The 27958-nt window shown below is 65.0% G+C and overlaps 1 protein-coding gene across 2 annotated transcripts; it reads left to right on the top strand.

Moving 5' to 3' along the window:
- Positions 1-469: 469 nt before the first annotated feature.
- On the top strand, positions 470-27958 carry NSG1 (neuronal vesicle trafficking associated 1). 2 transcript variants are annotated; one of them, XM_045834406.1, is made up of 5 exons: positions 470-993; positions 13924-14078; positions 17746-17862; positions 24851-24961; positions 27711-27958. In XM_045834406.1, exons 2-5 carry the CDS (start codon positions 13950-13952, stop codon positions 27909-27911), a joined length of 558 nt encoding a protein of 185 aa, XP_045690362.1. In that variant the 5' UTR covers positions 470-993; positions 13924-13949; the 3' UTR covers positions 27912-27958. The 2 variants fall into 2 exon arrangements, with proteins under 2 accessions (XP_045690362.1, XP_045690363.1); XM_045834407.1 differs by lacking the exon at positions 470-993 and adding an exon at positions 13482-13603.

Here is a 27958-nt window from a genome sequence, read left to right as displayed (position 1 = left end):
CCGCGGGACAGAGTGGGGCAGCACGCTGCCTTGGGGTCAGCTGCGCTGGGTTCACATCGGTGTTGACGGCGTCCCGCTCTCCCGTCGCGCACAGGGGACGCTCGGCCTCTAACCCGTAAGACCGGGCGACCGTGCAGACCTCCCGGGCTCTCGCGAGGTTTCCCGAGAGGACGTGCCCCCGGCGCAGTCTGCAGCCGGGTAAACCCCAGTCGAATGCTGGCTCCCCACCCCCACCCCCCGCCCCGCCCCGCCCCGTCGTCGGATTTGGGGGAAGCACGAGGTCCTGACCCTGCGGCGTCCTGACGTTAGCACTGACGTTAGCTCTGACGTTGACCCTGCGACACGCTACGGGCCACCGTTGCAGCCGGACGTGTCCCCGGCCCGGCCCCTGGGGGCTCCGGGCTGAAAGGTGATTTAATCCCTAGGGAAAGCTCCAGCGACGACGGCCGCGACAGAATCCACCCCCCGAACGGCTTCAGAAGGAGCGGATAATGGGACAATGAAACTAATCTTGTAGAAAAGCACAATCAGCGGTCTCCTTTATAAATCTCATCCCCTGCCACCTCGGGGGGAGCAGGGAGCAGCCACTCACAGCCCGGCCTCCCATTCCACACGAGCGGATGCATCTTTCGCTGGGAAAGTACTTTCATTTCACATTCAAGGGCCATTGTCAGAGGCTTAGAAACAATCTCTGGAAGCTGGGATGACACAGAGCAAAGTCGATGTCATGGCTGCCCATCCCCCCACCCCCATTTCTTGCCTATTTCAAGTCACAGCAGTGCAGCTGAAGCACCGTTTATGGAGAATCTAGTTCACGGAAGCCTCTTGCTAGGACCGGGGGCCAAAGATCGAGCCCCCGTTTCCGTCCTCCCAGAGCTCACAGGCCAGGGGGGTCACAGACACAGCTGAGCCACCCGCCCAAGCCCAGCTGCCCACCCGCACCTCCCGGCTGTTTGACCTTGAACAAGGACTTCACCTTCTGTTTCCTTGCAGGTAAGGTGAAGCTAATAAGGGTGCCGCCCTCACTCCCAGGGCTGGGCGGGGGGCGGGGGGTTAGAGAGCGATCTGAAGAGTCCCCCGCACGGACCTGGCCCACAGCAACCTCGGGAAACCGGGAGCTGGGTGACACCCACGGCAGGCCGTGCTGTTTGTGGAGCACACGCGGTGCTGCGGGCAGTGTCACTGCAGAAAACCTAGGGCATCTGAGCCGCTCTCGTGACCACTGTCCTCCTTCAGAGGAGGAAGAAGCAGGTCTGAAAGGCGGAATGGCCAACGGCTGGAAAGGGACAGGTCCAGGCTGGAACCCAGCCCTGTCTGGCGTTGAGGCCCAAGCTGTTTCCCGAAGCATTACTCTGTGGGGGCAGCATTATGGGCTGAGTCGCTCCCCCACCCGCACCGCCCCCCAATCTCCCACGCTGAAGCCCTAACCCCCAGCACCGCAGACTGTGACTGCGTTTTGAGATAAGAGGTAATTAAGTTAAAATGAGGTCATATGGGTGGCCCTGTTCCAATGCGCCTGGTGTCTTTATAAGAAGAGATTAGGACACAGACACACACAGAGGGACGACCATGCGAGGACACAGGGAGGAGACGGCTGTCACAGCGCCAGGGAGAGTGGCCTCGGGAGGGACCAGCCTGCCCACGCCTGGATGTCAGGCTCCAGCCCCCACGACTGCAGAGCCTGTCTCTGCCGTTCTAAGCCTGCGGTCTGCGGCCCTTGACTACAGTGGGTGCCCTGAGGGACACAGGGGGCATCAGGAAAGGGGGGAGGAGTCTCAGCCTGGGAGGGTGCGATTTCCCAGAGGAACTGTGCCTTGGGCTGACCTTGAAGTTCATCAGGAGGGGCTGACCTTGGGAGGATTCTTCTGGTCCCAACCTCCCTGCCTCAGTCGGCCCCTGTAGCCCTAGGTGCAGGCTGACTTCCTCTGGAGTGTCGAGTCTCTTGCCCAGCTGCAGCCCACCGGGGAGACCACCCGCCCAATCGGGAAAGTGGGGGCTCCCCAACAGGCCCTCAGGCTCCTCTTGTGGGTGTGCAACACACCTGGGCACGTACACACACATGTGCACATACAACACACACCCAATGCAAACTTATATGTGCACACAAAAACACACAAGCACACATGCCCACGTATATGCACACCCATGACCTCACAGATACACACAGCCACGTCATACAAGCTGGCCAACATGGTGGCGGGGCAGGTGACTCCCTGGGTTCGAGTCCCAGCCCGGCCACTCCGGGGGAAGCCCCAGACTCCCCATCTGTACAGGGCCGTGGCAATCACATCAGCCTCACACACCCATTGCCAGGATAGCATTTGGACAGCTCATACATGTACAGCCTGTCATGACAGTGCCATAAAGATGTCAGCAATAAACATTATCATGCCTCAGAATCACTCTGTCCCCACCTCCCTCAGCTGCCAATGAGCTGACCCCTTTGCCACCCGACCACACCCCCTTTGTGTTGAGATTTACAAGTATTTCACGCGCCATAGTGTTCGCCATTGTGAAGCCCACAGCTCACCGGTTTTTATCAGTCACAGGGTGGTCAGTGCAGCTTTCGCCGCTTTCCAGTTCTGGAGCATTTTCATCCCTGCAAAGAAACCCCCCGGTTGTTGGCAGGCAGGCACCGCTCACCCCGCCACCCCCACACCGCACCCCTGGGGGCCACTGGTCTACTGGTCTACCTCCTGTCGTGTGTGTGTGTGTGTGTGTGTGTGTGTGTGTGTGTGTGTGTTTGCCGGTTCCGGGTACGCCCTGGAAACGGAACCACACAGCAGGCGGTCTTCCGTGACCGGCTGGGTCGCTGAGCGTGATGCCCCCTCGCGGCTGGAGCGGCGTCAGCAGGGCGCTCTTTCGCCCCCACGTGCTGATCCCTCGTCAGCTGATGGGCATCTGGGTGGTTTTCACTCTTCAGCTTTTATGGCCAAGGCTCCATCCACACTCACGCACCCACGTCTGTGGGAGCGTGTTGTAATCCTCCCGGCTGCACACGCAGGAGCGGAACGGCTGGGCCAGATGCTGACTCGGCGGTTCACGGTTCCCCAGGGTGCCTGCACCCTCTCAAGTCCACGAGCCATGCTCGGGAACCCCAGCCACCCCCCTGCATCCTCACCGCCGGCCCGCGTGGCCGCCCTTGCTGCTGTTGGTCCGACTATCCTGCCCATCCCCGAGTCTCTCCCTCCTGTCCTCCTCCTGTGTGGCCCGCGGTGCCGCCCAGGCTGCTACCTTCAGGGCCCAGGTCCTCAGCATGGAGGTTGTCCCGGGTGCCCTCCGCCCCCAGCCCCATGAGCTTCTTCCGTTTGCCTCAAGTGCCTGCCAAGGCTTCTGAGCCGCCGGGGTGGCCACACAGGCCAACACCCTTTGTGGCCCGGGAACATGCTCATTCCCTGGTCTGTCCCTCAGTGTCCCCACCTGTAAAACAAGGTCTGGGATGAGATTAGGGTCCCACACTCAGGTGCCTGCAGGGGCCAAGCAGGTTAGGTGGCCCAGGTGGGTGACGCACACACCCCTCTAAGGCGGGGGTAAGGTGGGGAGGGCTGGTCAGCCATTATCCCCACGCTGGAAGGTCTTTGTTGGTAGATAACTCACTTTTTTTAAGTTTTTAAAAATAGATTTTATTTACTTATTTTTTTAGATGGGCGTGGTAGGCAGGAGGGAGAAAGAGAGAGAGAGAAACATCAATTGGCTGCCTCTTGTACGCACCCCAACTGGGGACCAAACCTGCAGCCCAGGCATGTGCCCTGACCCGGAATCGAATCTGCGACCTTTCACTTTGCAGGATGTTGCCCAACCCACTGATCCACACTGGGCAGGGCCAGATAACAGCTTTTCTAAAGAAAGCAGGAAACCTGGATGTCCTGTGAACTCTCCTGGTTTTTCGAACATTTCTAATAACTAGAAGCAATTAAAACAAAACGTGCAAAGAAACAACACATCTGTGTGTCTAGTATAGCCCGGTCTGCAGAATTCCAGTTTGCAAACCCGGAACCAAGGATTCGGAGGATGCGGCGGAACACCTGGCGGGTGTCTGATCCTGCAGGTCTGGGGCGGGGCCAGAGAATTTGCATATCTGAGTTCCCAGCTGAGGCTGATGCCCCTGGTCCCAGGACCCCACTTTGAGAACCACGGCCCTGGACTAATGTTCTCCGTGTCCATCCCAGCTCTGAAGTGCAGGTGCGTGGTTCTGGGACCCAAAGCGCAGGCACCCAGGGAGCCCGTCCTGCAGGTGACCTGGACCAGGCCACCCCGTGCGCTCTGGTGACTAGGCCACCTCAGCGGCTCCGAGCAGGTGCCATGCGCCTTCACTGTCCTGAGCTTTGATCGTGGAAACTCACGCTGGTGAATTGCTTTGAAAGCTCTCAGAGCTATTTAAAAATGCACGTGATGTAGAAACACGTAATAGCTTGAGATGTAAAGTATGAGAGTGTTAAGCAAGCTGTGTGGGCTGTGGGGTTTCTGTCACAGTTTCCCAGGGCTTTGGTAACAAATGACCACACAATGGGTGTCCTAAAACGACAGAAGCGCAGGCGCTCTCTCCCAGTTCCGGAGGCCAGCGCCCCCAGCCGGGATGGGAGCACGGTGCACCCCTCCAAAGGCTCCCGGGGAGGGTCTGTTGACTGAGTCGCTGGTTTCCAGGGACTGGTGGCCGTCCTGGTGTCCCTTGGCTCGTAGCAGCATCACTCAGCTCCTGTCTTCACCTGGACGCCTTCTCTGTCTCCCTGTGACCTCTCCCTGCGTCCTCTCTCCATCTCATGAGGACACCAGCCATTGGGTTTAGGGCGCTCATCCTAAACCCAGAGTGATTTCATCACAAGGTCCTCCACCAGTTATATCCTCAAAGACCCTATTTCCGCAGCTCCATTCTGAGGTCACAGGTGGACATGAATTTTTAGGGGCCACTATCCAACTCACTACAGCCTCCTTTCTTCTTCTTCCTCTTCCTCCTTCTTCATGTTATTCTAGTAAGTATGGCAATGTGGATTCTCTGCTCATAGCACATGGGAAAGAGCATGGTGAGTGTGGCCCCAGAGGGCGGTCCCCCCAGCAACCCTGAAGAGGGTGGAGGTCACAGAGCCACCAGCACAGCCCAGTGAGCACTCTCCAAGCCTGGGGTTCTGGGGGCGCTGGTGTGTGAGGGTCCCCAGCCCTTTGCTCCTGGTCCCGCTCTGTGTTGAAAGCTGATGGTCCCTTTCAGTGTCCTCTGTTTTGAAAAGCAGGGAGGGCAACGTGCCTTGCGTTTCGGAGTGACTCTGGTCCAACATTAGGAAAAGGAGGCCTTGAGGGATAACAAATTCAATCCGTAGGAAATCGGCCCGCGAGACACCCACCCCCATCCCCCACCCGGCCCAGAGGAACGAGGGGACTGCGGACAGAGAAGTGGTTAGCCGCCGTGGGTGTTCGATCGAGCACCTGTCTGCCGGAAGCCCAAGTCAGCTGCGAGTCTGTGCATCAGCCTCGTGCTAACTTCACTCCACGGCGTCTCCCAAAGCCCCAGCCCCCGCTGCGGGACGGAAACATTGCAGGCACCAAGGCCCCGTCGGGTCACCGCTGCGCTGCCAGCCATGCAGCCGGGCCTTGCGCGGAGCGGTCTCCAGCATGCCCCGGGGACGCCCCGTGAATTGTTGCCCCTCTCCCGGGGACCCTGGCTCCGCCGAGCGCGCAATGAATTGCGCTCATCCATCTGTGGGCTTTTAAAAAATTCAATAATTAATTCAAGCGTACAGTGGTATTACTGTTATTAGAATTCGGTCTTTCCGTGGTTCTTTACTTCGGCAGAGTGATTTTGGAATCATTTACCAGCTAAATAATTTAAATTATTGCTACGCGCTGGAAACCTGGTGCTCAGCCGGCGCGGGGCGATGTGGGAAAGCGATGAGCGAAGTGCGGGTGGGGGGGGGGAAGAGCCGAATGAATTATGCAAAGGGAGCGGGCAGTCCTTCCCCAGGTCTGGCCAATACCTTGCTTGACCTCCACGTGCCCTTGGTCCTTCGGGTCTGATTCACCCGAGGCCGTTCTCGTCTGGTGACAGTGAACCAAATCAGAGCGGGCAGGGCTTCCAGCTGGAGGGGAATTAAGTTACCTCAGCCCGACCCTCCTTGGATGGAAGGGGAGACTGAGGCCCAGGAGGGCGCGCGGTTCGCCCGAGGCCGCAGCGCAGGTGTGACTCACTAGCTGATGAGAAGGGCCCGCCTGAACTCAGCACGGGGGCGTGGGGGGTAACGGTCTCGTTTAGGGTATCGCCCCTCCCCCATCTGGGGGCCGACAGCCAGCCTGGAGCCCGGAAGGGGCAGTCCGAGGCCCAGCCGGGCTCTCCGGGGTCCGACGGTGCGAGCGAGCGTGGGGGCAGGGCTGGGCTTGGAGCACCGGGAGGCGGCTGCGTTTTTCCCTGGGACTCTGCCCCGTGACTAGTTCTTGAAGTGTCTGCTCTTCTGCCCCCTTGAGGACGCCCGGAGGTCCCAGAGGGCGGCTGACGCCGGGGCACGTGAGCAGCTTCGTGTCCGAGGGTCGGCCTGCAAAGGTGTGGCCAGGGGTGGGGCCCGGGAGCGGCGGGGCGGCGGAGGCCACTCCCGGGCCAGCAGCGGGAGGGCGGGGAGAGGGCAGGCACAGCCCGAGAGGGCCTGCGGGGCAGCTTCCCGCTGGCCAGAGGACGTGGAGTTCGAGAGGTAACCCCGGATCTACTACACAGGCTGGCCTCGGACCTGGGGGCGGGGCGGGGCTGGGGGCGGGGCCTGGAGGGCAAGGGGCGGGCCCAGCACAGCTCCGTGGGCGCCCCCGGGGCAGGGAGGGTCCAAGGTTGTCTGGCTTGGCCTGTGCACCGCCGGCTGTAGCACTCGCTGGCCGTAAAGGGACCGCCAGGACGCCCGAGGGCCAGGTCCTGCTTCGCTGCTGAGTGACTGATGACAGACACCCCACTCCTCGCCGGCCTCAGTTTCCCCAGCTGTACACTGGGGATGTGGAAGAAGATTATCAACCTCCGGGAAACCCTGGACCCTCAGATAAATTTTCACTCCATTTGTATTTCCTCCCCAGGCAAGACTGGAGCTTTCTCTCCTGAATTTGACCCCCCTCCCCCGCAGAAGGGGAACTACCACCCAGGAGCCCCTGACTAGCCTCTGGTGGGGAGGGTGCGGCTTCCCCCCTGCTTCCTGCCCTGCCAGGTCGCTAGACCCCCTTTCAGCTGCTCTCCGCCAGGCGCCACAGCGGCCCCTGCGTGCCCGTCCCACCGCCTGCACGCAGTGCTCTGACCTCGCATCTCAAAGTGGGGCTCCGGCGGGAGCACCCTGAATACCATCTTTTCTTACAGCCCAAATCTGGGAGCTTTAAAAAAGAATACCTTTGTCATCACTCCCAGCTATTTGCAGAGGAGGCAACCGAGGCACGGGGGCCAGGGCTCACGGAGGCCCCGCCCTTCCATTCCTTGCTCGCAGACCCCTCCCCCCCACCGAGGTCCGGGGCCTGGCAGCCAAGCAAGACTGATCTTAGAGCTGTGGGGGACAATGAGGACTGCTGAGGGGTTCCTCCGACTGTAGGGAACAACCAACACACCCCCTCCGAAAAGCCCCAAACCCCAGACACACACACACTGTTCTGTGTAAACACATAACAGGTCACCGAATGGTCTGGGGCCCCCAGTCCTATTCATGCAGCGTCTGCAGGCGCAGAGGAACGTATCACTCATTTCTCAGCCGTTTACTGAGGCCCTAGTGTGTGCCACGTGCTGAGGAACACGCAAGTAAATCATTCACTGGGGACTGCACTGATGACTTTGTATGGTTTTTTCAATTTAATCTTTTTCTTAAAGATTTTATTTATTTATTTTTAGAGAGGGGAAAGAAGGGAGAAAGAGGGAGAGAAACATCAATGTGTGGTTGCCTCTTGCATGCCCCCTACTGGGGACCTGGCCCAAAAACCCAGGCATCTGCCCTGACTGGGAATTGAACTGGCAACCCTTTGGTTCACAGGCTGGCGCTCAATCGACGGAGCCACACCAGCCAGGGCTGATTTAATCTTTATTGTATTTTTTCCATTATTATTTAGTTCCTTTATATCTCCCTATCCCCCAGCAATCACCACCCTGCTGTCCATGTCCATGAGTCCTTTGTCCTCAATCCCTCCACCCCCAAACCCTGTCCCCCCAACGCACACACACTAACTGTCATCTGCTCTCCATCTATGAGGCTGTCTCCGTTTTGCTTCTGAGTTCAGTTTGTTCATTAGATTCCACCTAGGAGTGAGATCATATGGTATTTGTCTTTCCCTAACAGGCTTATTTTACTTAATATAATGTTCTCCAGGCCCATCCATGCTGTCGCAAAGGGTAAAATTTCCTTTTTTACAGCCGAGTAGTATTCCATTGTGTAAATGTCCCATAGTTGCTTTATCCACTCACCTACCGATGGACACCAGGGCGGCCTGCATATCTTGGCGATTGTAAATAACGCTGCAATGAACACAGGGGTGCTTATGTTCTTTCAGATGACTGCCCTGGGTTCCTTCGGACATATTCTCAGAAATGCGATCACTGGGTCATAAGGCAGCTCCATTTTTAACTTTCTGAGGAACCCCACACGGCTTCCCACAGCGGCTGCACCCGTCTGCATTCCCACCCACGGTGCACGAGGGTCCCCTTTCTCCACGTCCTCGCCAGCACTTGCTGTTTGTGGATTTGTCGACGATGGGCATTCTGACCGGTGTGACATCTCACTGTGGCTTCCGTTTGCATCTCTCTGATGAGGAGGGTCATACGTGTTATTTGTCGTTGAGGGCCAGAGTTCTCCAGAAATGAGTGTTCCGCAGCAGGGTTAGACCTGGGAGGAACCACCTCACAGTGACCGTGTGGGCAACCCTGCCTTCAGCTTGAGTTAGACCATGGCTTGTCTTACTACGCACTTGAACTTGGCTTTGCAAGCTGACACCTAAATGTCTGAGTCCACTGTGAACGTGAAATGAGTGGACGCCTCTGTGTTTCATGCAGGCCGCAGGTCCCTGCTGTGTGCCCACCCGGCTGCTCTAGGCGCGGAGGGTGTAGACACAAGAGGCCAAGTTTCGCCAGGATTCCATGACGATCTAGAAAGAGGTGCAACGACCTAAACTCAGGGGTAGAGAAGCATAAAGGAGGCCCCTTAAGGCTTCCAGGAGGAGGTGGCATTGGATCTGGGCTTTGAAGGATGTGTACGAGTTTGCCAAATGGGCGCGGGGAAGGGGTGGGTCAGGGCCTGGATGCGGGCATTTTGGGGAGGGGAGGGCGGTACTAGAGTATGGGGTTCAACGGGAGACGGGAGGGAGCGGCCTGATTCTTCCCACGCGTACGGAAGCCCAGAGGCCCCATGTTTCCCTCTAGTTCGTGTCAAGGGTACTGGTGACTGTGAGAGTGGAGGAGTGGGGCGGGGACACTGAGCCCCGTTGCACGGGAGGGTGTGCGCAGGAGAGACGAAGTGGCAGACAGTGGAGGAGGGGGACCTGGGACGCCCCGCCGCACGCGCGGTGGGTGGCGGCGGCATGAACCAGCGTCACTGCGGCCCCCGTTTCACGGTGCTCACGGACGTCAAAGCGTCTCATGGTAAACCCGAACTTGCGCAATGCTGCGTGCCAACGCTTCTCAATAGAGCTGGACAATTTTGTAAATGCTGTCTTGGCAATGACAGAATAAAGTAGTAGTTTCGAGGGGCTCAGGGAGAGGGGGTTGCAGGGGCTGCCAATGGCCAGGGCTTCCGTTCGGGGTGGTGAGCGTGTTCCGGAGTTAGCGCTGAGGGCGGCACAGTCTTGGGACAAACGAAACATGGGAACGAAGCGTGCATTTTAAGTGGGGGAGATGGGTGGTCTGTAAATTCGATCTCAATTTAAAAAAAAACAAGAACAAATGGGTGAAGCAACCCCGGAACAGGCTGTGGAAAGGGGGACAGAAACTTCTGGGCCGTTGCAGCCTCCCCATGTGGACGGCGGGGCTGTCCACCCGCTCCCACCCGGCCTGCCGGGCGTGGGCTGGTTACCGGCAGGGCTGCCGGGTGAGCCCGGGGCCTGCCTCTCCGGCACCTGGGCCTGTGCATTTACTTCCTGAGCTCCAAAAAGACTCCTCAGGACCTGGAGACAGAGTCTCCTTAGCCACTCTGAGCGCTAATCCTACCCACGACACCCTCCACCTTGAGCAGGCCCCACCCAAGCTGCCGAGAAAAGGCAGCACACGGCACCGAGTGAGGTCGAAGCCGTGATCGTAGCCAGAGCAGGCCCCGGTTCTGTTTTTTAAGATACAGTAATAGCTCGATGGACTCTCAGAACGCTGCCACCCTGACGAAGGTGTTAGCATCATCCCCATTTTCTCTACGCGGAGACTGAGGTGCAGGGAAGCTAAGCAGCAAGTCCGCAGTCACACGGCCAGGATGTGGGAGAGACAGGACTGTGTCACACACAGCCTCCTGCTGTAGCAGCCGGGACTTCGACTGGGGGGACGGGGCAAGTCGGTGACGGGCTTGGACTGGGGACCGGCAGGGCCTGGAGTGCTGGGGAGCAGCAGGGGGCTGCCCCGTGGAGGGCGCAGGGGGGCGGGGTCGTGGCAATTGCCCCAGCAGTGGAGGGTCTGGCCTTGGGACCAGTGACCCTGGGAGTGTCCCTAGGAGTCATTTGGAAAAACCAAACACGTGTCCAAGATCCTGCGAGGCTGGGGTGACAGAATGTGGGTGCTCGGGCAACACTGAGGCCCGGGGGTGGCCGAGTCCCGGTGGCTTTCCTGTGCGCCCCACAGCCACCATCACAGCCGCCATCGTCCCCGTTTCTGCGATCATGGCCCCTTCCGCCTAGTGTCTCACCAAGACCCTGCCCTCCTCACAACCATCTGCACTCCCCGCCAGCTCCCCAAATCACTGCGCCCTGGCAGGCCTGGTGCCCGAGACGAGCTCAGTGGTGCCCCACCCCCCAGCCTGTCCATCTCCGATCCCCGGGACCTGTCACCACACTTCACAGCACGAGGCGTGGTTCCGTGAAGGCCTCGAGGAGAGAACCTCGTTCTGGACGCCCCACGTGGGGATGGCAGGAGGAGACCCAGAGAAAGAGGCAGGCAGTGTGGCCACAGAGGCGGAGACTGGGGTGACGCGGCCAGAGGCCGGGGACGGCCGGGGCCACTGGGATCCGGAGGAGGCTGTCCCACGGGGAGGGTGGCCCGCTGACCTGCCGACCTCTTGCTCTGGGATGTCCGGGCTCCAGACCGAGAGTCATACACCTCTGCTGCTGTCAGCCACCCAGAGTGTGGCATGCTGCGCTCATCCCGTCCGTCCCCCACTTGGAACGCCGTCCCTGCGCCCCGGGTCCAATCGGCTGTCCCTCGGGCCTCCCCTGTGGGCTCTATCCCTTACCCCCTGCCCCCTGGTGGTGGGGGTGACCGCCCCCCGTGGGCTCACTGCTTCGCTCAAAGACTGGCCGGTCCATTCCCCCCTCCCTACGCTCCCGGGGGGTGGGCGTGCACCGTGCCTGTGCACGGCCTGTGTGTGACGGTCACAGGGCCCAGCGCACCGCGGACACCCACAGAACACCTCCTGCAGGACGAGGCTGCAAAGCCCCAATGACCAGCACCAGTCAAAACCCGGGACGGCACGGGGACTGTCCGTGGCTGTCTCTGGCACAACCACAAGTCCCTGTCATCTCTGTGCTCCTCAGGCGACAGACGCTTGGAGGGGAGAGGGCCCCACAGTGTCTGGGACGGCCCGCCCTGCAGCAGCCCGTGTGGGACTCTGACCAGTGTGTGCGTGTGCACGAGCCTGTGTGAGTGCACTCATGTGTGCCAGGGGCCTTTAAACTGCTGGCGACGGAGACGGGGGCAAACCAGCTTCCTCCCTGGAGCCCCAGGGCTTCTCCTGACCCCCCGTGAGCTGGGAAAGGGCCCCAGGGCGGCCGCGCAGCAGCTCCGACTGCTGTCCTCCCCTGCTCCCCTGCTGTGGGGTGCCCCCCCAGGGGAGAACCCGAATGACCCACAGAGGGCCCCTTCCGTGCATCGGTCCTGTTTCCAGGGCCTTTGACAAAAGGGCGCTGGGGCCAGGCCCCGGGCTGGTGGCATGGGTCAGCTGCCAGCACCCCTGCCCTCCCTGGGCCGGCCAGGGGTCGTCCGCTCAGAGCCTGGGCCCTGTCAGGCTGCCCTGCCATCGTTGAAGGCCCACTTGGGACCCTGCGCGGGCCTGCGGTGCGCGAAGAGGAACCCGGTTACCTCACCGGTGAAAGGGGCGGCGCCCGGGCCAGGTGACCAGCCAGGGCTCTGGGCAGTGGCTGGTGACTGCGCCTCTCGGTTTACTGTGTGTGTGTGTGGGGGGGGGGTTCTCTCACGGTTGTCAGTCGGCTCCTGGAAAACGCTGGGCTGGGGCCATCAGCCAGGCAAAGGGGGAACCCGGGGAGGCTGTGACCCTAAGACCGGGGGACACCCACTCTGTGCGGGCCCAGAGCAGGACACAGGTGCCTGGGGAGGCAGAGTGTCCGCAGCCGCGGCCTCCCCCCGCAGCTCCTCGTCCGGCGCCCGCAGCGCGGCAGCCGTGCACCTGCGGGTCCTGCAGCCGGACTGGCCGGAAGTCTGCAAAATGGGCCTCACTGTGCCAGCCGCCCAGTGCCCGCGGAGGGTGGGGAGGGGCCGGGAGGGAGGCTAGACCCCTTCCTTCATTTCAGCCCGTGCCTCCTCTAGAGGCGCCCGGGATGCTGGGGGCTGCTGTTGTGGAAAGGGGGCCTCTGCTTTCTCCTCCGACCGGACCAGAGAAACCTTTCCCCTCCCTCCGACGCGGCGCGCCAAGCGCTCTTTCCCTAGAACACCCTCCCTCCCACCACCCCGGGACGTACCCGCCCCCTGCCCCCCGGGCACTGTCCTCAGCGCTGGAGAGCGTACCCCTCATCACCTCACATCGCCCACCCTTTTCATCTGTGCCCTCTTTATACTGGGACGCGCCCTCCTTTGTTTCCCCCTCCCCAGCCCAGCTGCGCGCTCAGGGAACGCTCCGTCCCTGCCACGCCCACCGCCTCCGGTAAACCCCCTGCCACCCAAGCGTTTCCCCATCTTTCAAGACCCCGAGGTCAGAGCGGCCGCAGACGAAGTACCCTCCCCCGCTTTCAGGGGTCGGGGTCACTCCGTCCCTAGGACATTCCCCTTTTCCGCTACGACTGGCCTTGCGCCCCGGCCGCCGCCCCAGGGTTGCGCAGCCCTCTTTCCGCCTCCCGCATCCCCGGCCTCCAGCCCCCGGGCGCCTTTCCGCCGCCGCGATCCCTACTCCGGGGCGCGCTCCCGTCCCGCTCCTCGCCCCCTCCCCCCCCAGTCTGCGGCGCGGGGTCCCCGGGGAGCGCCCCCCTCTCGCCCGCCCGAGCTCCTTTGTGCAACGCGCGCGCGCGCTGCGTCAAGGCGGGGGCGCCGCGGCCACACGCACACACTCACCGGCGCACAATTAGCCCCCGGGAGAGGCAGAAAGGGAGGCGGGAGGGGAGGGGGAAGGGGAAGGGGGAGGGGGCTGCCGCCGAGCCCAATCGCTGGCTCCCGCCCCGGCCGCGCGGCACCGCCTTCGCCATTGCTGCGAGCAGAGCGGGGACGCGGAGGCTCGGAGCGCGTCGGAGCCCAGACCTGCCGGAGCCGGGCGCGGTAGGTGCGGGCGGCCGCGGGGCCGGGGCTGGGCCGCCAGTCTTTCCAGGCGGGAGGGACGGGGGTCTCGGGCGCAGTGGTGCTAGGACCAGGGACGCGTGTCGACCCTCCGGGCAGGGGCAGCGCCCCCTCGCCCGCCCGCGGGGCGTCCCTGCGCTTTCGTCCGGCGCGACCGGAGCCTGTGCAGGCACAGCATCCCCCGCCCGGGGCCCGGACCGCCGCGTCCGCACTGCACCTCCCCAGAGACTAGGCGGCTGGCGAGTTGGGGACGGCGGGCGGGTCCTGCTCGCGGTGACTCCCGTCCCGCTCTCCCCACGCAGGCGGCAGCCTCGGGTCTCCCGGAACCATGGTGAAGTTGGGGAGCAATTTCGCGGAGAAGGGCACCAAGCAGGTGCTGCTGGAGGATGGCTTCGACACCATCCCCCTGATGACGCCCCTCGATGTCAATCAGCTGCAGTTCCCGCCCCCGGATAAGGTGAGAGGCCCCGCACCCCGCTCTGCCGGGTGCGCACCCCCAAATCCCGGGCGGCGGCTGCAACAAAAGAACCTGCCGCGTGCGCTGGGGACGCGAAGTGGGGCGGGCTCGGGCGTGCTGGGGGCCAGCCCTCCCCCGGGACAGCGTCCCCGCGCGGCATTCTGGATCCGCTGATCTGGGGGCCTGGAGTGACGGCTCGGTGCAGACAACGGAGCGCGCGCAGCGGGAAAGGCCCCTTCTCAATTTTCGGGGGAGTCTTGCCGGAGAGATGTCTCTGCCCCGCGCCCCCTCCCCCACCCCCGGAGCTGCACCCCAGCGCTGCCCCTCCCCGGCCTGCCCCATGGCACGCGGGGGCCCTGGGTCTGGGGTGAGCGCAGGACCCGCTGCCCCTCGTGCGGTCCCAGGTGGTTCCGTTTCAGCCTGATTTGCCCCACGGCGGTGGGGAGGCCGGTCTCCTCGGCCGGGGCCCCTCCCGGCACTGAATCCTCTTTTTAGCCCGAGGCGCCGCCCCTCCCCGGCGGCGGTGGACGCTGCGGGCTGCGTGCGCTCACACCCAGCCGCCTCCTCCTTTGTTCCTTTTGTGAAACCTCCCAGCGCGCGCTCCCTCCTGCCCGCGCCGTCGCTGTCTGTGTGGCTGGGGACCACCCCCAGGCGGTGGAGGGTTCTATTTTTTTTTTTTTTCCTGAATTTAAAGGATCCTGTCTTTTGTTGAAGACAGCGCCCAGTCAAGTAGTTTGTGCTCATTTAGGGATAATATTTTCAGGAGTTAACACTGGAAATGGTCAACACGATGCTTAAAAGCTCGCACAATTGTGTTGTAAAATACAAACCTAAAATAATGAACAGTACCCTCTCACACCACCTTGCTGCTTCATGAAAACCACCCCCACCATGGTCACGGCCACGGCCACGGCCATGGGGACATGAACGAGGGACATGAATGAACGAGGACATTCCCTTCCCCGAGTGAAGTGCAGCTGCGCCTGCTGTGCCACCTCGTCCCCGTGTCCGGTGAGGAGGCTCTGACTCAGGCGCGGTTGTTTGTTTGGGCTCATTGGTGAGGGCTGGCCATGAGGGTGGGGGGTCACTCCCAGGGGTCCTCATTCCCGTGGTGGGTCCTTACCTTCTCGGTGATCCCTTCACTGCTGGGGTGGGCCCTGTGAGAGGTTCACTCGCTCGCCCCCCCCCCCCACACACACAGTGGGCTGCTCCCCAGCTGCGCTGTCGGTTGGGGGGGGGGGGGCGGGGCAGGAGCCAGGCAGCACAGGTCCTTCAGGTCGGGCAAGGAGGACCCCTGGTCACCCGTGCACCTGGGCCGTGGCTGGAGTCCTTCCGGGGCACTGAGGGCCCAGAGGGGGCTGCCTGGGAGGGGCTGGGCCACGTAGGGGCACACCTGCCCGGTTTGCACAGCCCGGCCCCATGCCCGCAGCCCCCTCCACTGCCCCCGGAGTGGGGCGGCCCGAGCCCAGAGTGACAGGTCCAAGCAGGGCCTGTCCGTGACCCCTCCCTTCACCCTGACCCTGCTCCTTCGCCCCCAGACTGTCCCGCTGCAGGACTGTCCGGCGCACAGGCTTGTCGGGGGGAGGTCAGGCAGGGAGGGGCCCTAGCCGACCAGCGGGGCCGCCGAGGCAGCTCCCAAAGGTAAAGGGTCCCCCGTCTCTGGGGGTGTTCGAGCGCAGGGAGCAGCAGCTGGCAGGGGCCGAGGGTGGTGTCGGAGCTTCCGGGGGCCGCCGCGGAGGAGGCCCAGCGTCAGAGCCGCGCACAGACCGAGCCCAAGGTCACTGGCCCGCGCGCCCGACTTCCGGAACGCAGGCGCTTCCGGCGGGGCCTCCGGCGCCCCCGCTGGAGTCAGACGCCTCGGACGAGGCCCCCGCCCCCGGAGCCCGAACCCGAACGGCAGCTCGGGGCTGCTTGCAGCCAGGCTGCGGGGTGGGGGCGGGGGTGTCACCTGTCCCACCGGACACGGTGCCCGAGGGCTGAAGAGGCAGTTAGGGGTGTCTGTCGGCGGACTCTGTTCCGAGCCCGTGCCTCGGGTCCGGAGGTGCGACAGTGACCGCGGTGGCGGGGACGGCAGCGGGGTCCAGGCCGCGTGCCCCGACTGTGTCTCTCGCACCGGAGTCTGGGCGGTGGGCTTCCCGGGTGTGAACTCCTGGGCCCCGCCGACCTCTCCAGGCGGCGCCCTGGTCACTCCGTGGGACCGGGCGGAGCGCAGGCCCAGAGGGTTTAAGGGGCTTGCCCGCGGTCCCCGGCCTGTTAGTGGCGGCAGATGCAGACCGAACCCGGGCGGAGGGGGCGCGGAGCAGCCCCCACCGGGCTGAGGCTCTGCGGACCCCTCGCCCCACCCACGTAGCCCACCCGGATGGGCTTGTTGTGCTGCCGGGCGAGGACGCTGAGGTCCCGCGTGGCCGAGTGTGGACTAGCAAGGTCACACAGCTAGCTGGGCTCGGCCGGAATTCAGGGTGGGCGGCAGGGAGGTGCCCGAACGTGGCCCCCTGACCGGGGCCTCCCCGGGGTGGGACGCAGGCTGCCCTTGCGCTGGGCGCTCGCGCCCCTCTGCGTGGGAGGGCGGGGGCGGAGGGAAGGCGAGAGCTGGTTACAAGGACGTGACCCCGGGGGTCGTTTTCCAGGGACACTCACACGGGCCACGTTCTCCAGGAGACGGGCCCAGGGTCCCGCTCAGGGCGGGAGCCCCTCCGGCCGCTGGCCCACAGGTGACCGTCGGACTTGAGAGGTTTTCCTCATCCTGCCCGGGCCCCACCATCGCGGAGAACTGCCCCCATCCCAGACCACGGGCTGCCCGGCGAAGGGGCGTGGTCACGGGGGTGGGAGGGGGAGTGGGGGTGGGGCTCCCCAGTTCAACACACCCTTTCTGGCTCCTGCCTGGGGGTGGCGGCTTGGGGACCAGAGACCTGTGACCCCCGGGCCCCGCTCCTGGACGCCGCCTCGTCCAGTGGGGACAGAAGTGGACAGTCCCCGGCCACTGGGTGTGGGGAGGGCAGGAGCAGTGAGGAGGCAGGAAGGGGCGGGCTGAGGCCTCTGAGCCTGGCGTGGGGGCGGGGAGGGGTCTTCGTGGGACTTGGTGGGGCGGGCGGACTTCCTGGCTGGGGACACCCGCCCCACAGCAGAGGGGAGGGAGGCGCTGGGCAGACAGAGGGACCGAGATCACATTCCTTGAAGGCCGGCGCCGGCCTCTGCCCGACCCTGGAGGAAACAGCGTCCTAAGACTGTCTCCCCTTTTAAAGCCCCTGGCTCCTTCTGGGGGCCAGTGGGACCCAGAAGCACCCTTCACCCCCCTGCACCCCCTGGGCCAGGGAAGGGCTCAGGGCAGCGGGTGGGGAGGAAGCGGGCGGGTGCAGCTCCTCAGCCCACCGCCTACCAGCTGTGTGGCCCTGGCCCTGAGCTGAACTCCGCCCCGCAGTTTCCACCGCCGACCCCCGCCCCCCACCCCGCTGTCGGGGTCCTTCGTGGGTAATTTCTCCGGAAGTCCAGGCACAGGGGAGGCCGCCGAGGGTGGGGGCTGTCCTGGTTCTTGTCTGAACTGGTTCCTGGTGAAAGGGTGGGTGACTGGGAACACCAGCATTCTCACACGCGTGTCCGCACGGGCAGGCGTGTCGGGAGGCACCTGGCGGCCCACTGACCAAAGCTTCGCTTCTGTTTCCTGGACAAGGTGGTCGTGAAGACCAAGACCGAGTATGAGCCTGACCGCAAGAAGGGCAAGGGGCGTGTGCACAAGATCGCCGAGTTCACCGTCAGCATCACCGAGGGCATGTCGGAGCGGCTCAAGGTGAGGGGCCCTGCAGGGCGGGGGAGGGGGTGCCGCGGGACCTCAGGAGGGTCCCCAGCTGCAGGGGTGACCCGGGAGAGACTGGGACAGGATGAGATGCCACTCATCTGGGCTGATCCCGTGACCCCCGCCGTGCCAGACCACTCGTGGCTTAAGAGAGTTCTTCGTGTTTCGTCCTCCCAAATGAGCACGTGCTACTTAGTTTTAAAAACGGGGGAAGCCCACCCCTGAACTTTCTTGTGGACAACGGTCCTAAACATGTGCAAAGCCATGCAGCAAACCTGGAGATCTCGGCCTAGCGGTGGTGGGAGGGAAACAGTGACGGAAGGGTAACTGTCCCGCTGGCCGCCTGCCCAGCACGGACCCCAGCCCCCCTGCATGGGCGCTAGCTCATCTACACTGCCCCCCCCGCCAGGGCGGGGTGCATGGGATGGCCCATTTCGCAGATGGGGAAGTGGAGGCACAGAGCGGTCACCGCTGCCCATGGCAGGGCCAGGGCCCAGAGCCCGGCGTTCAGCCACCCCATGCCACCCCGACGTGGCGTGGGTCGTGAGGCTGGCCGGCCCTCTGGACACGGGCTGCTGGACACACTCAGGTGGGGACCGGAAGCCTCGCTCCGGTCGGTTTTCTGGGGAGGCGCAGCTGCCGGACAACGTGGGTCCCCACCAGGCAGAGGCGGGGCGGTGGGGGGGCGGGGGGGGGCGGTGCCCCCTGGGGGTGCAAATAGCTGCGTAGGTCGAGGAACAAGTTAGGATCCTGGTCTTCCTGAAACGAGAGCCGGCGCAGTGGGAGGGCAGCCCCCCGTGCAGACCGGAGGGGGTGATGCGGAGGAGGTCGGGGGTCGCCAGGCCCCGAGGAGCAGCCCGGCCGGCTCTCCAAGGATGCGTGGGCACTCTGCTGGTGCGGGGTGTGGAGGTGCTCACCCGCCCCGCCCCCCGGGGCTGGGGCGTCTGCACTGCCTGCACACGGGGCCCCGCCCAGGCTCCGCGACCACGCGGGGGTGGGTCACGGATGGAAGCGAGGCCTGAAGAGGTGAGGGGCCCTGCGGGGCGGCTGGGGCAGCCAGGGCGAGACCCTCCATCCCTGCTCCCCGCCCCGTGGCTCCACGCTGCCCCGCTGGGCGGGAGGAAAGCCCTGCAGAGGCCCGCGCAGCCCACGGACCCCACCCGAGGTTTGGGGGAGGGGCGTTTCCCTGTGTTCGCCCATCCAGCCCTCCCCGCAGAGCTAAGTGCTGCTCGCACGGCCCATTCTGCAGAGGGAGAAGCTGGGGCCCGGGTCGGTCTGCGGCTGCGGGTCCTGCCCTGGGGTCATCCCCCGGCTGAGGCAGAAGGGACCTGGATTTGAAGGTTGCGATGGCATCGTCCCCACGGTGGGCCACCCCCGCCATCCCGGGCCACCCCTGCTCTGCTCTGTGCCTCTCCCAGCCCTGCTGTGGCGTGTGCACGGGTGCAGGGGGTGCCTGAACAGCGGTCTCTTCCTGTGGAGTGCCCACCGGGTGCCAGGCCCTGTGTCCCCCCCCCCCCCGCCCTGGTGTCCTTCATTTGTGTCTCTCCTGCGTGCTCCCTGGGTGCCAGTCCCCAGGTCCCTTGTTTAGGGCACCGGTGACGCACCTGGCCACCAGGGCTCTCGGCAGCCGCAGCTGGGCCTCTGGTTACCTGGCTCCTGTTGCCCAGGGCCTGGGCCCAGAGGACCCCGGAGGACCGGTGCCCGTCCCAGGGGACCAGCGGTGGCGGCAGAACCCCGCCCCGTCTCTGCTCCTACCCCCTGGGGATGTGTGAGGTGACGGTGCAGTGGGGCCCGGGACCTCGCGGCCCTGCAGTGCGCCCTTCTCCCCGGGGCCGCGCACACGCGGGCCGGGTGCTCCCCGGTCACAGATGAAGCCGTTGAGTCCCAGGCGGTTACTGGTGGGGGCTGGGGCACTCCCTGCCAGGCAGCCGGGGACTTTCACCGGCCTCCCACTGCACACACCCCACCCCCAGCTCCCAACCCCCACCCCCCTCCAGTGCCAGCTCGCAGAGCACCTCCCCCACGAAGCTGCCGAGGAGTCACCTCACCCCCAGGTGTCCCCGCCCTCTCGGGGGGCAGTGGCGGCGCCCGACACTGTGGCCTGCTCCCACGCGCCACACTCTGGGTCCAGCCTGTGATGCGTACTGTCTCCCTGAGTCCTCCTGAAAGAAGGCACGGGGATCGTCCCCATCGTGCTGCCGAGGGGAAACCGAGGCAGAGAGCGGGTCCAGACAGCCTGCCCTTGGCTGTGACCCCTGAGGTCACGTGGCTGCTCCTGGAGGGCGGGTTTGCCGGGGGCGCTCTCACCCCAGGCTGCTGAGGTTGGGCTGGTGCTTCCAGGAGCCCCTCGACCTTGAACCACACGGGCCAGCTGCCCGCCTCAGCGGCCCACAGAGCGGGTGGCCGTCCAGTGTCAGCGTCAGCGTCACCTTCCCCTGGTCTCTTCCCTCGCAGCGGGGTGCCCCCGCCCCCCTGCCCCTGCTCCGTGCTCCCTGCTCGCAGGGGCTGTGCTCTGCCCAGGCCGCGACCCGGCGCCCCCGTGAGGTCAGCGGGAGGCCGTGTGAAACCGAGGGGCCCCTGCCCGCGCGGCCCTCACTTCTTGGTTCAGGGGCAGCTCTCCACAGAGCCTTCTCTGCCTTGGCCTCAGGCTGTCACTTCCCCCTCAGTAGGGCAGGTGACCTGCCTGGGGCACGCGGTCGGGGAGTGGCAGCGGGCTGTGAACCCCGGCAGCCCAGCGCTGTGACCGGGAGGCCCGTGGGCTGCCCTCGGCCAGGGGAACCGCCTGCGTTGTGAGAGGCGCCGCCGGCCTGTGCTGCGCGTCCCTCCTGAAGAGGGGGGGAGGCTCTGCCCGGCCGCTCCCCACTGTGTACCAGCGGGGGGGGGGGGGGGGGAATGGGGGGCGCCTGTGTAACACAGGGGCCAGCCCTGGGAGTGTGCACTGCAGCGAGCTCCCTAGCGACCCCTTGTGGAGGGGGTGCGTTCCAGCACCAGGTCGGGGCAGGCTCAGGGGGGCTGGTGCCTCCGGAAATGCTGAGTGCTCGCTCTTCTGGAATGTTCTCTTGGCCTTTCATTGCTGTTTTGTCCCTGGCATCCCATGGGAGGCGTTGGCGGGTCGGGGTTGTGGACCCTCTCTTTGAACACTGGGACAGACGGCCTTTCGCATGCTCCCCGTGACACCGCCGGACCGCGTCTGTCCCCGCCCCAGCCACCTCCTCAGTTCTTGCCGTCCTCTCCCACGAGTGACTCTCGGAACGAGCTGGGGCCTTCCAGCTGTGGGAGCAACGAGTACAGAACGTCCCTTTGTCTCTAAGTCGCGTGGCGCGGGAGCGAGGCGCCGCCGCTCCGAGCCCCTCTTTGTGCGGCCTCGGATGGCGTCCTTGAGCCACGATGCCTTTTTGGACGTTCCTTTACGGCGATCGCCCAGGGGGATCGCCCAGGGACTCATCCCGGGGCCGCGAGGTTGCTAGGCTGGTTGCTAGGTAACCGAGGGCCGGGTTTCTAAGACTGCCAGACTCATCCCAACCCCGCCCCCCTCCGCCCGCGGTGGCCAAACCCCCAGGCTTCTGGAGACATTCGTGTCAACGAGAAAAGCCGTTGTTCCATCCACTGGAGGCGTGTTTATGCCGCGAATAAACAGTTCTTAATTGCGTGTTCGGGCCCGCCCACGCAGCGCGGTGGGTCGGGGCTGCTGGGGCTGCGGCTCACCGCCCTGGCCCAGCTTGGGCAGGGACGGTGACCGGCCACGACGGGGCGGAGCGGCGGGAGGGCCCGGCCGTGTGCTGCCGACCCCGTGTGCCGTGTGGCTGCCGGGCGGTTGACACTGCCGAGCCCGCACGCCCTCCCTCTGGGAGCGGAGGGTCTGGGAGAGCAGACCGCCCCCGCCAGGCCGCCTTCCGGGCTTCTATGAGATCCCAAGGTCGGCCTGCCGGAGTGTCTTTCCAGCTGGGGGAGCGCCCTAGCGGGAGAGGCCATGTTCGTTTGGTCCCCACTGCTGGCAGGTGACGCGGCAGGGGGCGTCCCTGCGCACCCCGTCACACGTGAGTCTGCAGGGGGGCTGCGTCTCTCTCTCACATCTGCGTGACCTTGAGCACACGCCCCGGTAATCCCCGGCTGTGCTCCCAGACGCACCTGTTAAATATTTATGAACGGTACTGCGTCTCCTTGGCATTCAGCGGTGGGGCCTTCGGCGGTGGCCCGGAGCTCCTCGAGGTGCCTCTGGACACCCCTACCCTCTGCTGCGCACCTGTGGGGGTTCGGCCCCGGTTTGGAGGGTGTGGAGCCCACGTCCTCTGACCCAGCTGGCGAGTGAGGGCTCTGCCCAGCATTGGGTGGTGAGTGGGTCTGGGGGTCGCCTTGCGGGGTGGGGTGGGGGTGGGGTGGGGTGTCTGTGTGTTTGCTTTTGGGTGGGCTGCCCAGAATACCTAGCGCTGCAGACACTGGGTGATGTCAGGATGCACCCTCTCTCCCGGGTTTTTTTTACCATATTACTCGGTGGAAATGCACATTTCTACCCCCCCCCCGCCCCGCCCGGGGGTGGGAGGACAGCGACCAGAGTAAGAACAGCCCAGCCGCCGTCCACGCGGTGCCCGTGGGCCCCCAGCTTCACGAGGACTGTTCCTGTCAGTTTTGAGGGTTGGTCTGCTGCCCTGGTGTTGGGGGGGTTGAGGTCAGAGGTTAAGGAGCAGGCTCAAGGTCACTTGGCTCGCCAGGGGTGGAAGTAGGTTGGACAGACGCTCCTCCCACACCAAGCCCACCGGGCTCTGTGTCCCGCACCTGAGGCTGCGTGGGCTCTGTGGCGTGACTGTCCCACCTGGGCTGCAGACACCAGAGGCCCCACCCCAGCGGGGCTGTCACCCCTGGGAGACCCCCAGCAGGAGAGGAGACCCCCAGCAGGAGAGGAGACCCCAGGCCGGAAAGAGCAGACGGGAACACAGCCAAGTGCAATGCCACGCTGGTCCCTCGTGTCTGCGGTGGGCGCTTCCCCACGCCCAGCTCGCACAGCGAACGCACGCAGGACTGGTTGGGGCCCGGCCGGCCCTCCCTGCGGGCCGAGCGGCCCGGCTGGGCCTCTTCCGAGCGACAGTGGACACAGCACTCTTGGGACGCCCAGGCAGGACTCAGCCAGGACTGTCCCGAGCACTCAGGACCCACGGTCCCTTCCTTACAGACGCCTTCCGAATGCACCCAAGGCCCACCTATCCCATTTGCCCTCCGTGCCTGGCTGTTCCTTCCAGAAAGCACCAGTGCTCGGTGGTCTCGGGCCTGCCCCCGGGAGCGGGGCTGCCCTTCACGCGGCGACGTCACGTTTGACACATCGAGGACCCTGTTCTCCGCGGCGGCTGCCCGGTGGGTGGGTGGCCTCGGGGCGCCACCTACTCGCCCGGCATGGACGCTTGCCTGTTCCGCTACCACCGTGCCACTGCGAGCTCCCCGGGCGCTTTTTCTAAGAGTTTTACAGCTTTAGCTTTTAGCCGTAGGTCTTTGTTCCACTTTGAGTTAACTTCAGCACGTGGTGTGAGGTGGGGGTCCAGGTGTCCCGACGCCACGGGCTGAGGAGACTGCTCTCGCCCCGTGAAACGGCCTTGGCACCGGTGACCGCAAGTCATTTGACCACGGACGCCTGGTTGTGTCTCTGACTCTGGTCCACGCCACTGCTTCATGTGGCCGTTCTTCTGCCATCCCCGCGTGGCTTTGGGCACCGTAGTTTTGTGGGACGTTCTGCAGTTGGGGAGGGCGAGTCGTTCAGTGGCTTCTGTTCTCAAGACTGCTTCGGCTTTTCAGGACCCCTTGCAATTTCCGTTTCTCCCGGTTTCCCGTGGGAGGCGGTTCGCCCGCAGCTGCAGATAAGGGCCCACCCGGATGACCTCGACCTAGTTTAATCACAGCTGCAAAGGGGCCCTATTTGCAAATGAGGTTGCCGGTACCAGGGGCCGGGGCTGCTGTATTTTGGGGGGACACAGCGGAACCCGCAGCAGGCCCAGCACCTGGGGTGACAGCGTGCTCCTCACCTCCCGTCACTGTCCTGATGCGCGAGTCTTCTGCTCAGGAAAGGGACACGCAGGCGGCCTCAGATACGCGGCTGGCAGGGGCGGAGCCGGGGTGCAGCTCGGAGCCTCCCCTTTCTGGGTGACCAGACCCCCCGTCACCCGGCCTCACACACAGGGCCGTGGGGTTGTGTCCCTGCCACCAGAACGGGATGGCACCTTCCCCGTGGGGTTCGGCCCCGAGGCAGCCGTGGCTCCGTCCTGCCAGGCTCCCGGCGCCAGGCGTGGGGCCCACGTGCAGTGCACGTCGTCCGGACAGCCTGGAGGCCACTGGCCCTGAAAGAGGGTGACAGCCCTGACGGGGACCACCTTCGAGGCCCCCCGCCCTCCAGCTGGGCAGGACCTTACACCGCCGTGCTCTTCCCATGGGTGCCCTGCATTTACCTGCAGACGCCGGCTGAGCACCTACTGTGCTGGCGCTCGGCCCCTGGCAGTGATGAGCACCGAGTCCTTGTGTACGCGGGACTGCCCTCCGGGACGGGGACACTGCCCGGGGCAGAGGGGACGGGGGCCCAGCTGCCCCGGCTCAGGGGCAGGGCTGGCGGTCAGGCCTCGTGAGACACTGGGACGGCCGACGAGCTGGTGGCAGCCGCGTCGCCTTGGTGGCTGGCGGCAGTCAGACGGGCAGCCGTCCATCCCGTGTCCCAGTGACCGTGAGGCTCGGTCATGTGTGTACCTGGAGCCTTTGACGGAGGGCCTGGAGCCCTGAAAATGCTGGTTTACAAAATCGAGGGCAACGTGGGCCCGTGGCGGGGACGGACACGGAACAGAAAGTCATCCAGTGAACAGCGACTCGGTCACCTTCGTCCCCCAGGCCTCCCGGTGCCTCATTTTTGTGCCTCCTCCCCGACACAGCGTCTGCGTGTGCCCGCGCACGTGTGTGTGTGCGTGTGCACGGTGCGTGGGCCCCGGCCGCGCTGACGCCCCTCTGCCCACAGGTCTCCGTGCTGGTCTTCATCGCCCTGGCCTTCCTCACCTGCGTCGTCTTCCTGGTCGTCTACAAGGTGTACAAGTACGAGCGCCTCTGCCCCGACGGCTTCGTCCTCAAGGTAAAGCGCTGCCCGCCCCCTCCCCACCTCTGACACGTTGCCCCTCGGGTCTCACTGGACCTCGGGTCCTACTGGACTTTGAAGCCCCAGAGGGACGGTCAGGCCCCTGAGCAGCCGTCACCGAGGCTGGCGAGGGTCCCTGGGAAGGGTTCCTGTGGGAGGGACACCTATGGGGGCACTGCGGTGTGGCAGGCCGCACGGGAAGGGGCGGCCTGGGGCCACCCGGGGTGTGGGAGCAGGGCTGGCGCACGTCCGGACTGTGCACCGGTCACAGGACAGGAGCTCTCTCTCTCTGGGCCCGGGACGAGCTCCCCATGTGGAAGGGCAGACTTCACCGGCCCTCCTGCAAGGCCAAGGGCTGCCGGGCACCCTGGTCCGGGGCATCCTGTGCACAGCCGGCCTGGGGATGCAGCGTCCCTCACGGCCTGCTCTGCAGCTGCGTCTCCGGGGACTGGCATTTTCCACCAGCATCTAATGCGGGGAGGGGTGGCGGCAGGAGGTCCTTCCTGGAGAACACAGCTGGGGGTGCTGGGGGTGCTGGGGTGCTGGGAGCTGCTGGTCCGAATCCCAGTGCACTGGGCTGAAGTCGGAGGAAGGGGAGGTGCGAGTGTGGGGAGTCTCCTCCCTCCCTCTGTGCACCTGTGTGTGCCCCCTGCCGTCACCAGACGCAGTCCGTCCTGCCTGGTCACACCCTGACTGTCCCCCCCCCGCCCCGCACGTTTAGTGTGCTCCCCAGCACAGCCCCCTGCAGCGCGTGATGGGCTCAGCAGGGCCCCGCCTGTGCGGAGGTGCAGCACACAGACCCCTGTCCGGACACTGCCAAGTGCTGGGAAGGGCCCGGGGCCACCCGCTCCTGGGGGCCGGGATCCTAGGAGGGGTCTGTTTAGCCCTTGGGCCAATGAGAATGCCCCCAGGAGGCACAGCAGAGCTCCCCACCTTGGCGCACAGTCCCTGGACGCACCCCTCCTCTGGGTGGAGCTCCCCTGAGAGAACTCACCGGTGGGGACCCAGGTGGGTCGAGGCCGTTGGGGACGTGTGTTCTTGGGTGACGCCACAGGGCCCCTTTTTCCTTCGTCTCCCACGGAGGGAGGAGGCATGGGGCCCCGCTGACGACCCCCTTTGGACCCCCACGGGGGACGAGAGCTCTCCTTTCCATCGAGCTGGCTGGGAGGGGCCAGGATGCAGCTTCCTGGGGAGCCCCCTTCCCCACCTTTTTTCAGGCGGCTCTGGAGCCCTCCTCGCCCTGGGGTTCTGGCCCCCCAGCACCCAGGCTGCCTGCCAGACCTGTCCCCGTGCAGCCCTGCCCAGCCTGGGGCAGACTCTCCGCCGCCCAGCAGCCGGGGGAGAGGTGGGGCGAGGGGGAGGCTGCAGAGCTGGCCCCGCCTCCTGGGCTGGCCAGGAAGGCTGGGCTGCAAGGCTCAGGGCACGGCTGGGGGCGCAGCTGGGGTCCCGGCTGGCGGTGACACACTGACGGGGGAAGGGCTTCCCTTCACGGTTCCCCCTTGAGCTACTGAGCAATGACTGCAGCCCTCACAGCCGCCTGGGCAGGGCGGCTCAGCCCCGCGTTCAAGGTGAGGGAACAGAGGCTCAGGGAGCACGTGAGCTCCGCCAAAGTCAGCCCGCAGCACCGGCCTGTCTCCAAAGCTGAGCTCTTCCTACCCGGCCCCCAGCTCCCCCCCGGAACCACTGGGTGAAAACCTTGCCGGCCTTGCTGGTTCCTTCTGGAAGCAGCTGTGTGCGCACGGAGGGGTCCCTGGATCCTGCACGCCGGGGGGCAGGGAGCCGGTGGGGAGGGCCAGCTCTCCACGGGGCTGAGGGGAAGCACGTCCCCATCTGCACCGACGGATGCAGGATGCTGGTGCCCGACACCCCTTCCCCCCAAAACCTCGACCCCCTCTTCACCCGCCCACCCCCTCCCCAGACCCGGAGGTGATGAACCCGTGGGCTGTGGCCCAGGTGGGACCCGGTCTCATCTGCAGGGGCCAGGAGAGGCAGCCTTGGGCCCCCTGACCCGGCGCGCTCATGACAGCTGCGGGCTGGTGTTCCTGCGCCACGCCCCGGCGTGCAGTTCACACGGAACCCTAGGGCTGCCCCCCCGCCCTGGACTCCGGCCTGCGGGGGTGGAGCCTCCTCCTCACCGGGGACACGTGCCCGGGACCATCCCACCACGCTCAGTGTGCCCTCCCGAGGGCCTAGGGGCCGTCCCGCCGTGCCTGCACCGCCAGGCACGCCCCCGCCAGCTCCCACGGGCCCCACCGGTGGTGTGGCCCGACCCTGGGCCCCTCGCCCCCATGCCCAGCACCCCCTGTCTGGGCAGCCACGGGCCTTCCTGCCCCTCAGGCCCCCAGTCCCCGGCCCCCAGTCCCCGGCCGGTCTCCTTCGCCAGACTTGCACCCTGCCCCCAAGGCCTGCCAGCGACCTGGCTCACGGGAAGCCTGTCTTCCCTTGCCTCCTCGTCCGAGTGTGTGGTTTCTGGTGCGCGCGTGGGAACTTCAGCTGACTTCTAGATCCACGTGACCACTAGTGAAAGGTCGTTCGTGTGGTGGGAAGGCCAGTGCCCTGTGACACGTGCCCCGGGAGCCCACACACTGCTCTGTCGTGCCTCGTCACGGGCCGAGGTTCCGTGGGCCTGCACCTGGGCCGGGCCCGCCCCCCAGGGCGCTGTGTCTCCTCTGAGCCCAGGGCAGGTGCTGCGTCGCGCCCTCCCCCGCCAGCTGACCTGGCCTCTGGGCGGCCTCCTGTCTTCCAGAACTCCCAGTGCATCCCCAATGGCCTGGCGGCGTACTACGCGGAGCAGGACCCCCACTCCCCGGACAAGTTCTACGCCGTCGTGAACCACTACAACCTGGCCAAGCAGAGCATCACCCGCTCCGTGTCGCCCTGGATGTCCGTGCTGTCGGAGGAGAAGCTGTCAGAGCAGGAGACGGAGGCGGCCGAGAAGTCGGCCTAGCGGGGCGGGCGGGCTCCGTGCAGGGCGCCGCCCGAAGGTGACAGAGG

The sequence above is a fragment of the Phyllostomus hastatus genome, unplaced genomic scaffold (genome assembly GCF_019186645.2).
Source record: "Phyllostomus hastatus isolate PE091 unplaced genomic scaffold, TTU_PhHast_1.1 phas_contig_196, whole genome shotgun sequence".
In the NCBI taxonomy this organism is placed as follows: Eukaryota; Metazoa; Chordata; class Mammalia; order Chiroptera; family Phyllostomidae; genus Phyllostomus; species Phyllostomus hastatus.
The sequence above is the reverse complement of the archived record's forward strand: the minus strand, read 5'-3'. Positions and strand labels throughout refer to the sequence as shown.

Excerpts from the sequence above, each read along its gene's own strand:
- NSG1 (XM_045834406.1), top strand. The coding sequence starts at position 13,950 with ATGGTGAAGTTGGGGAGCAATTTCGCGGAGAAGGGCACCAAGCAGGTG. Across the intron at positions 14,079-17,745 it reads AGTTCCCGCCCCCGGATAAG|GTGGTCGTGAAGACCAAGAC; the intron begins GTGAGAGGCCCC and ends TTCCTGGACAAG. Across the intron at positions 24,962-27,710 it reads CCGACGGCTTCGTCCTCAAG|AACTCCCAGTGCATCCCCAA; the intron begins GTAAAGCGCTGC and ends CCTGTCTTCCAG.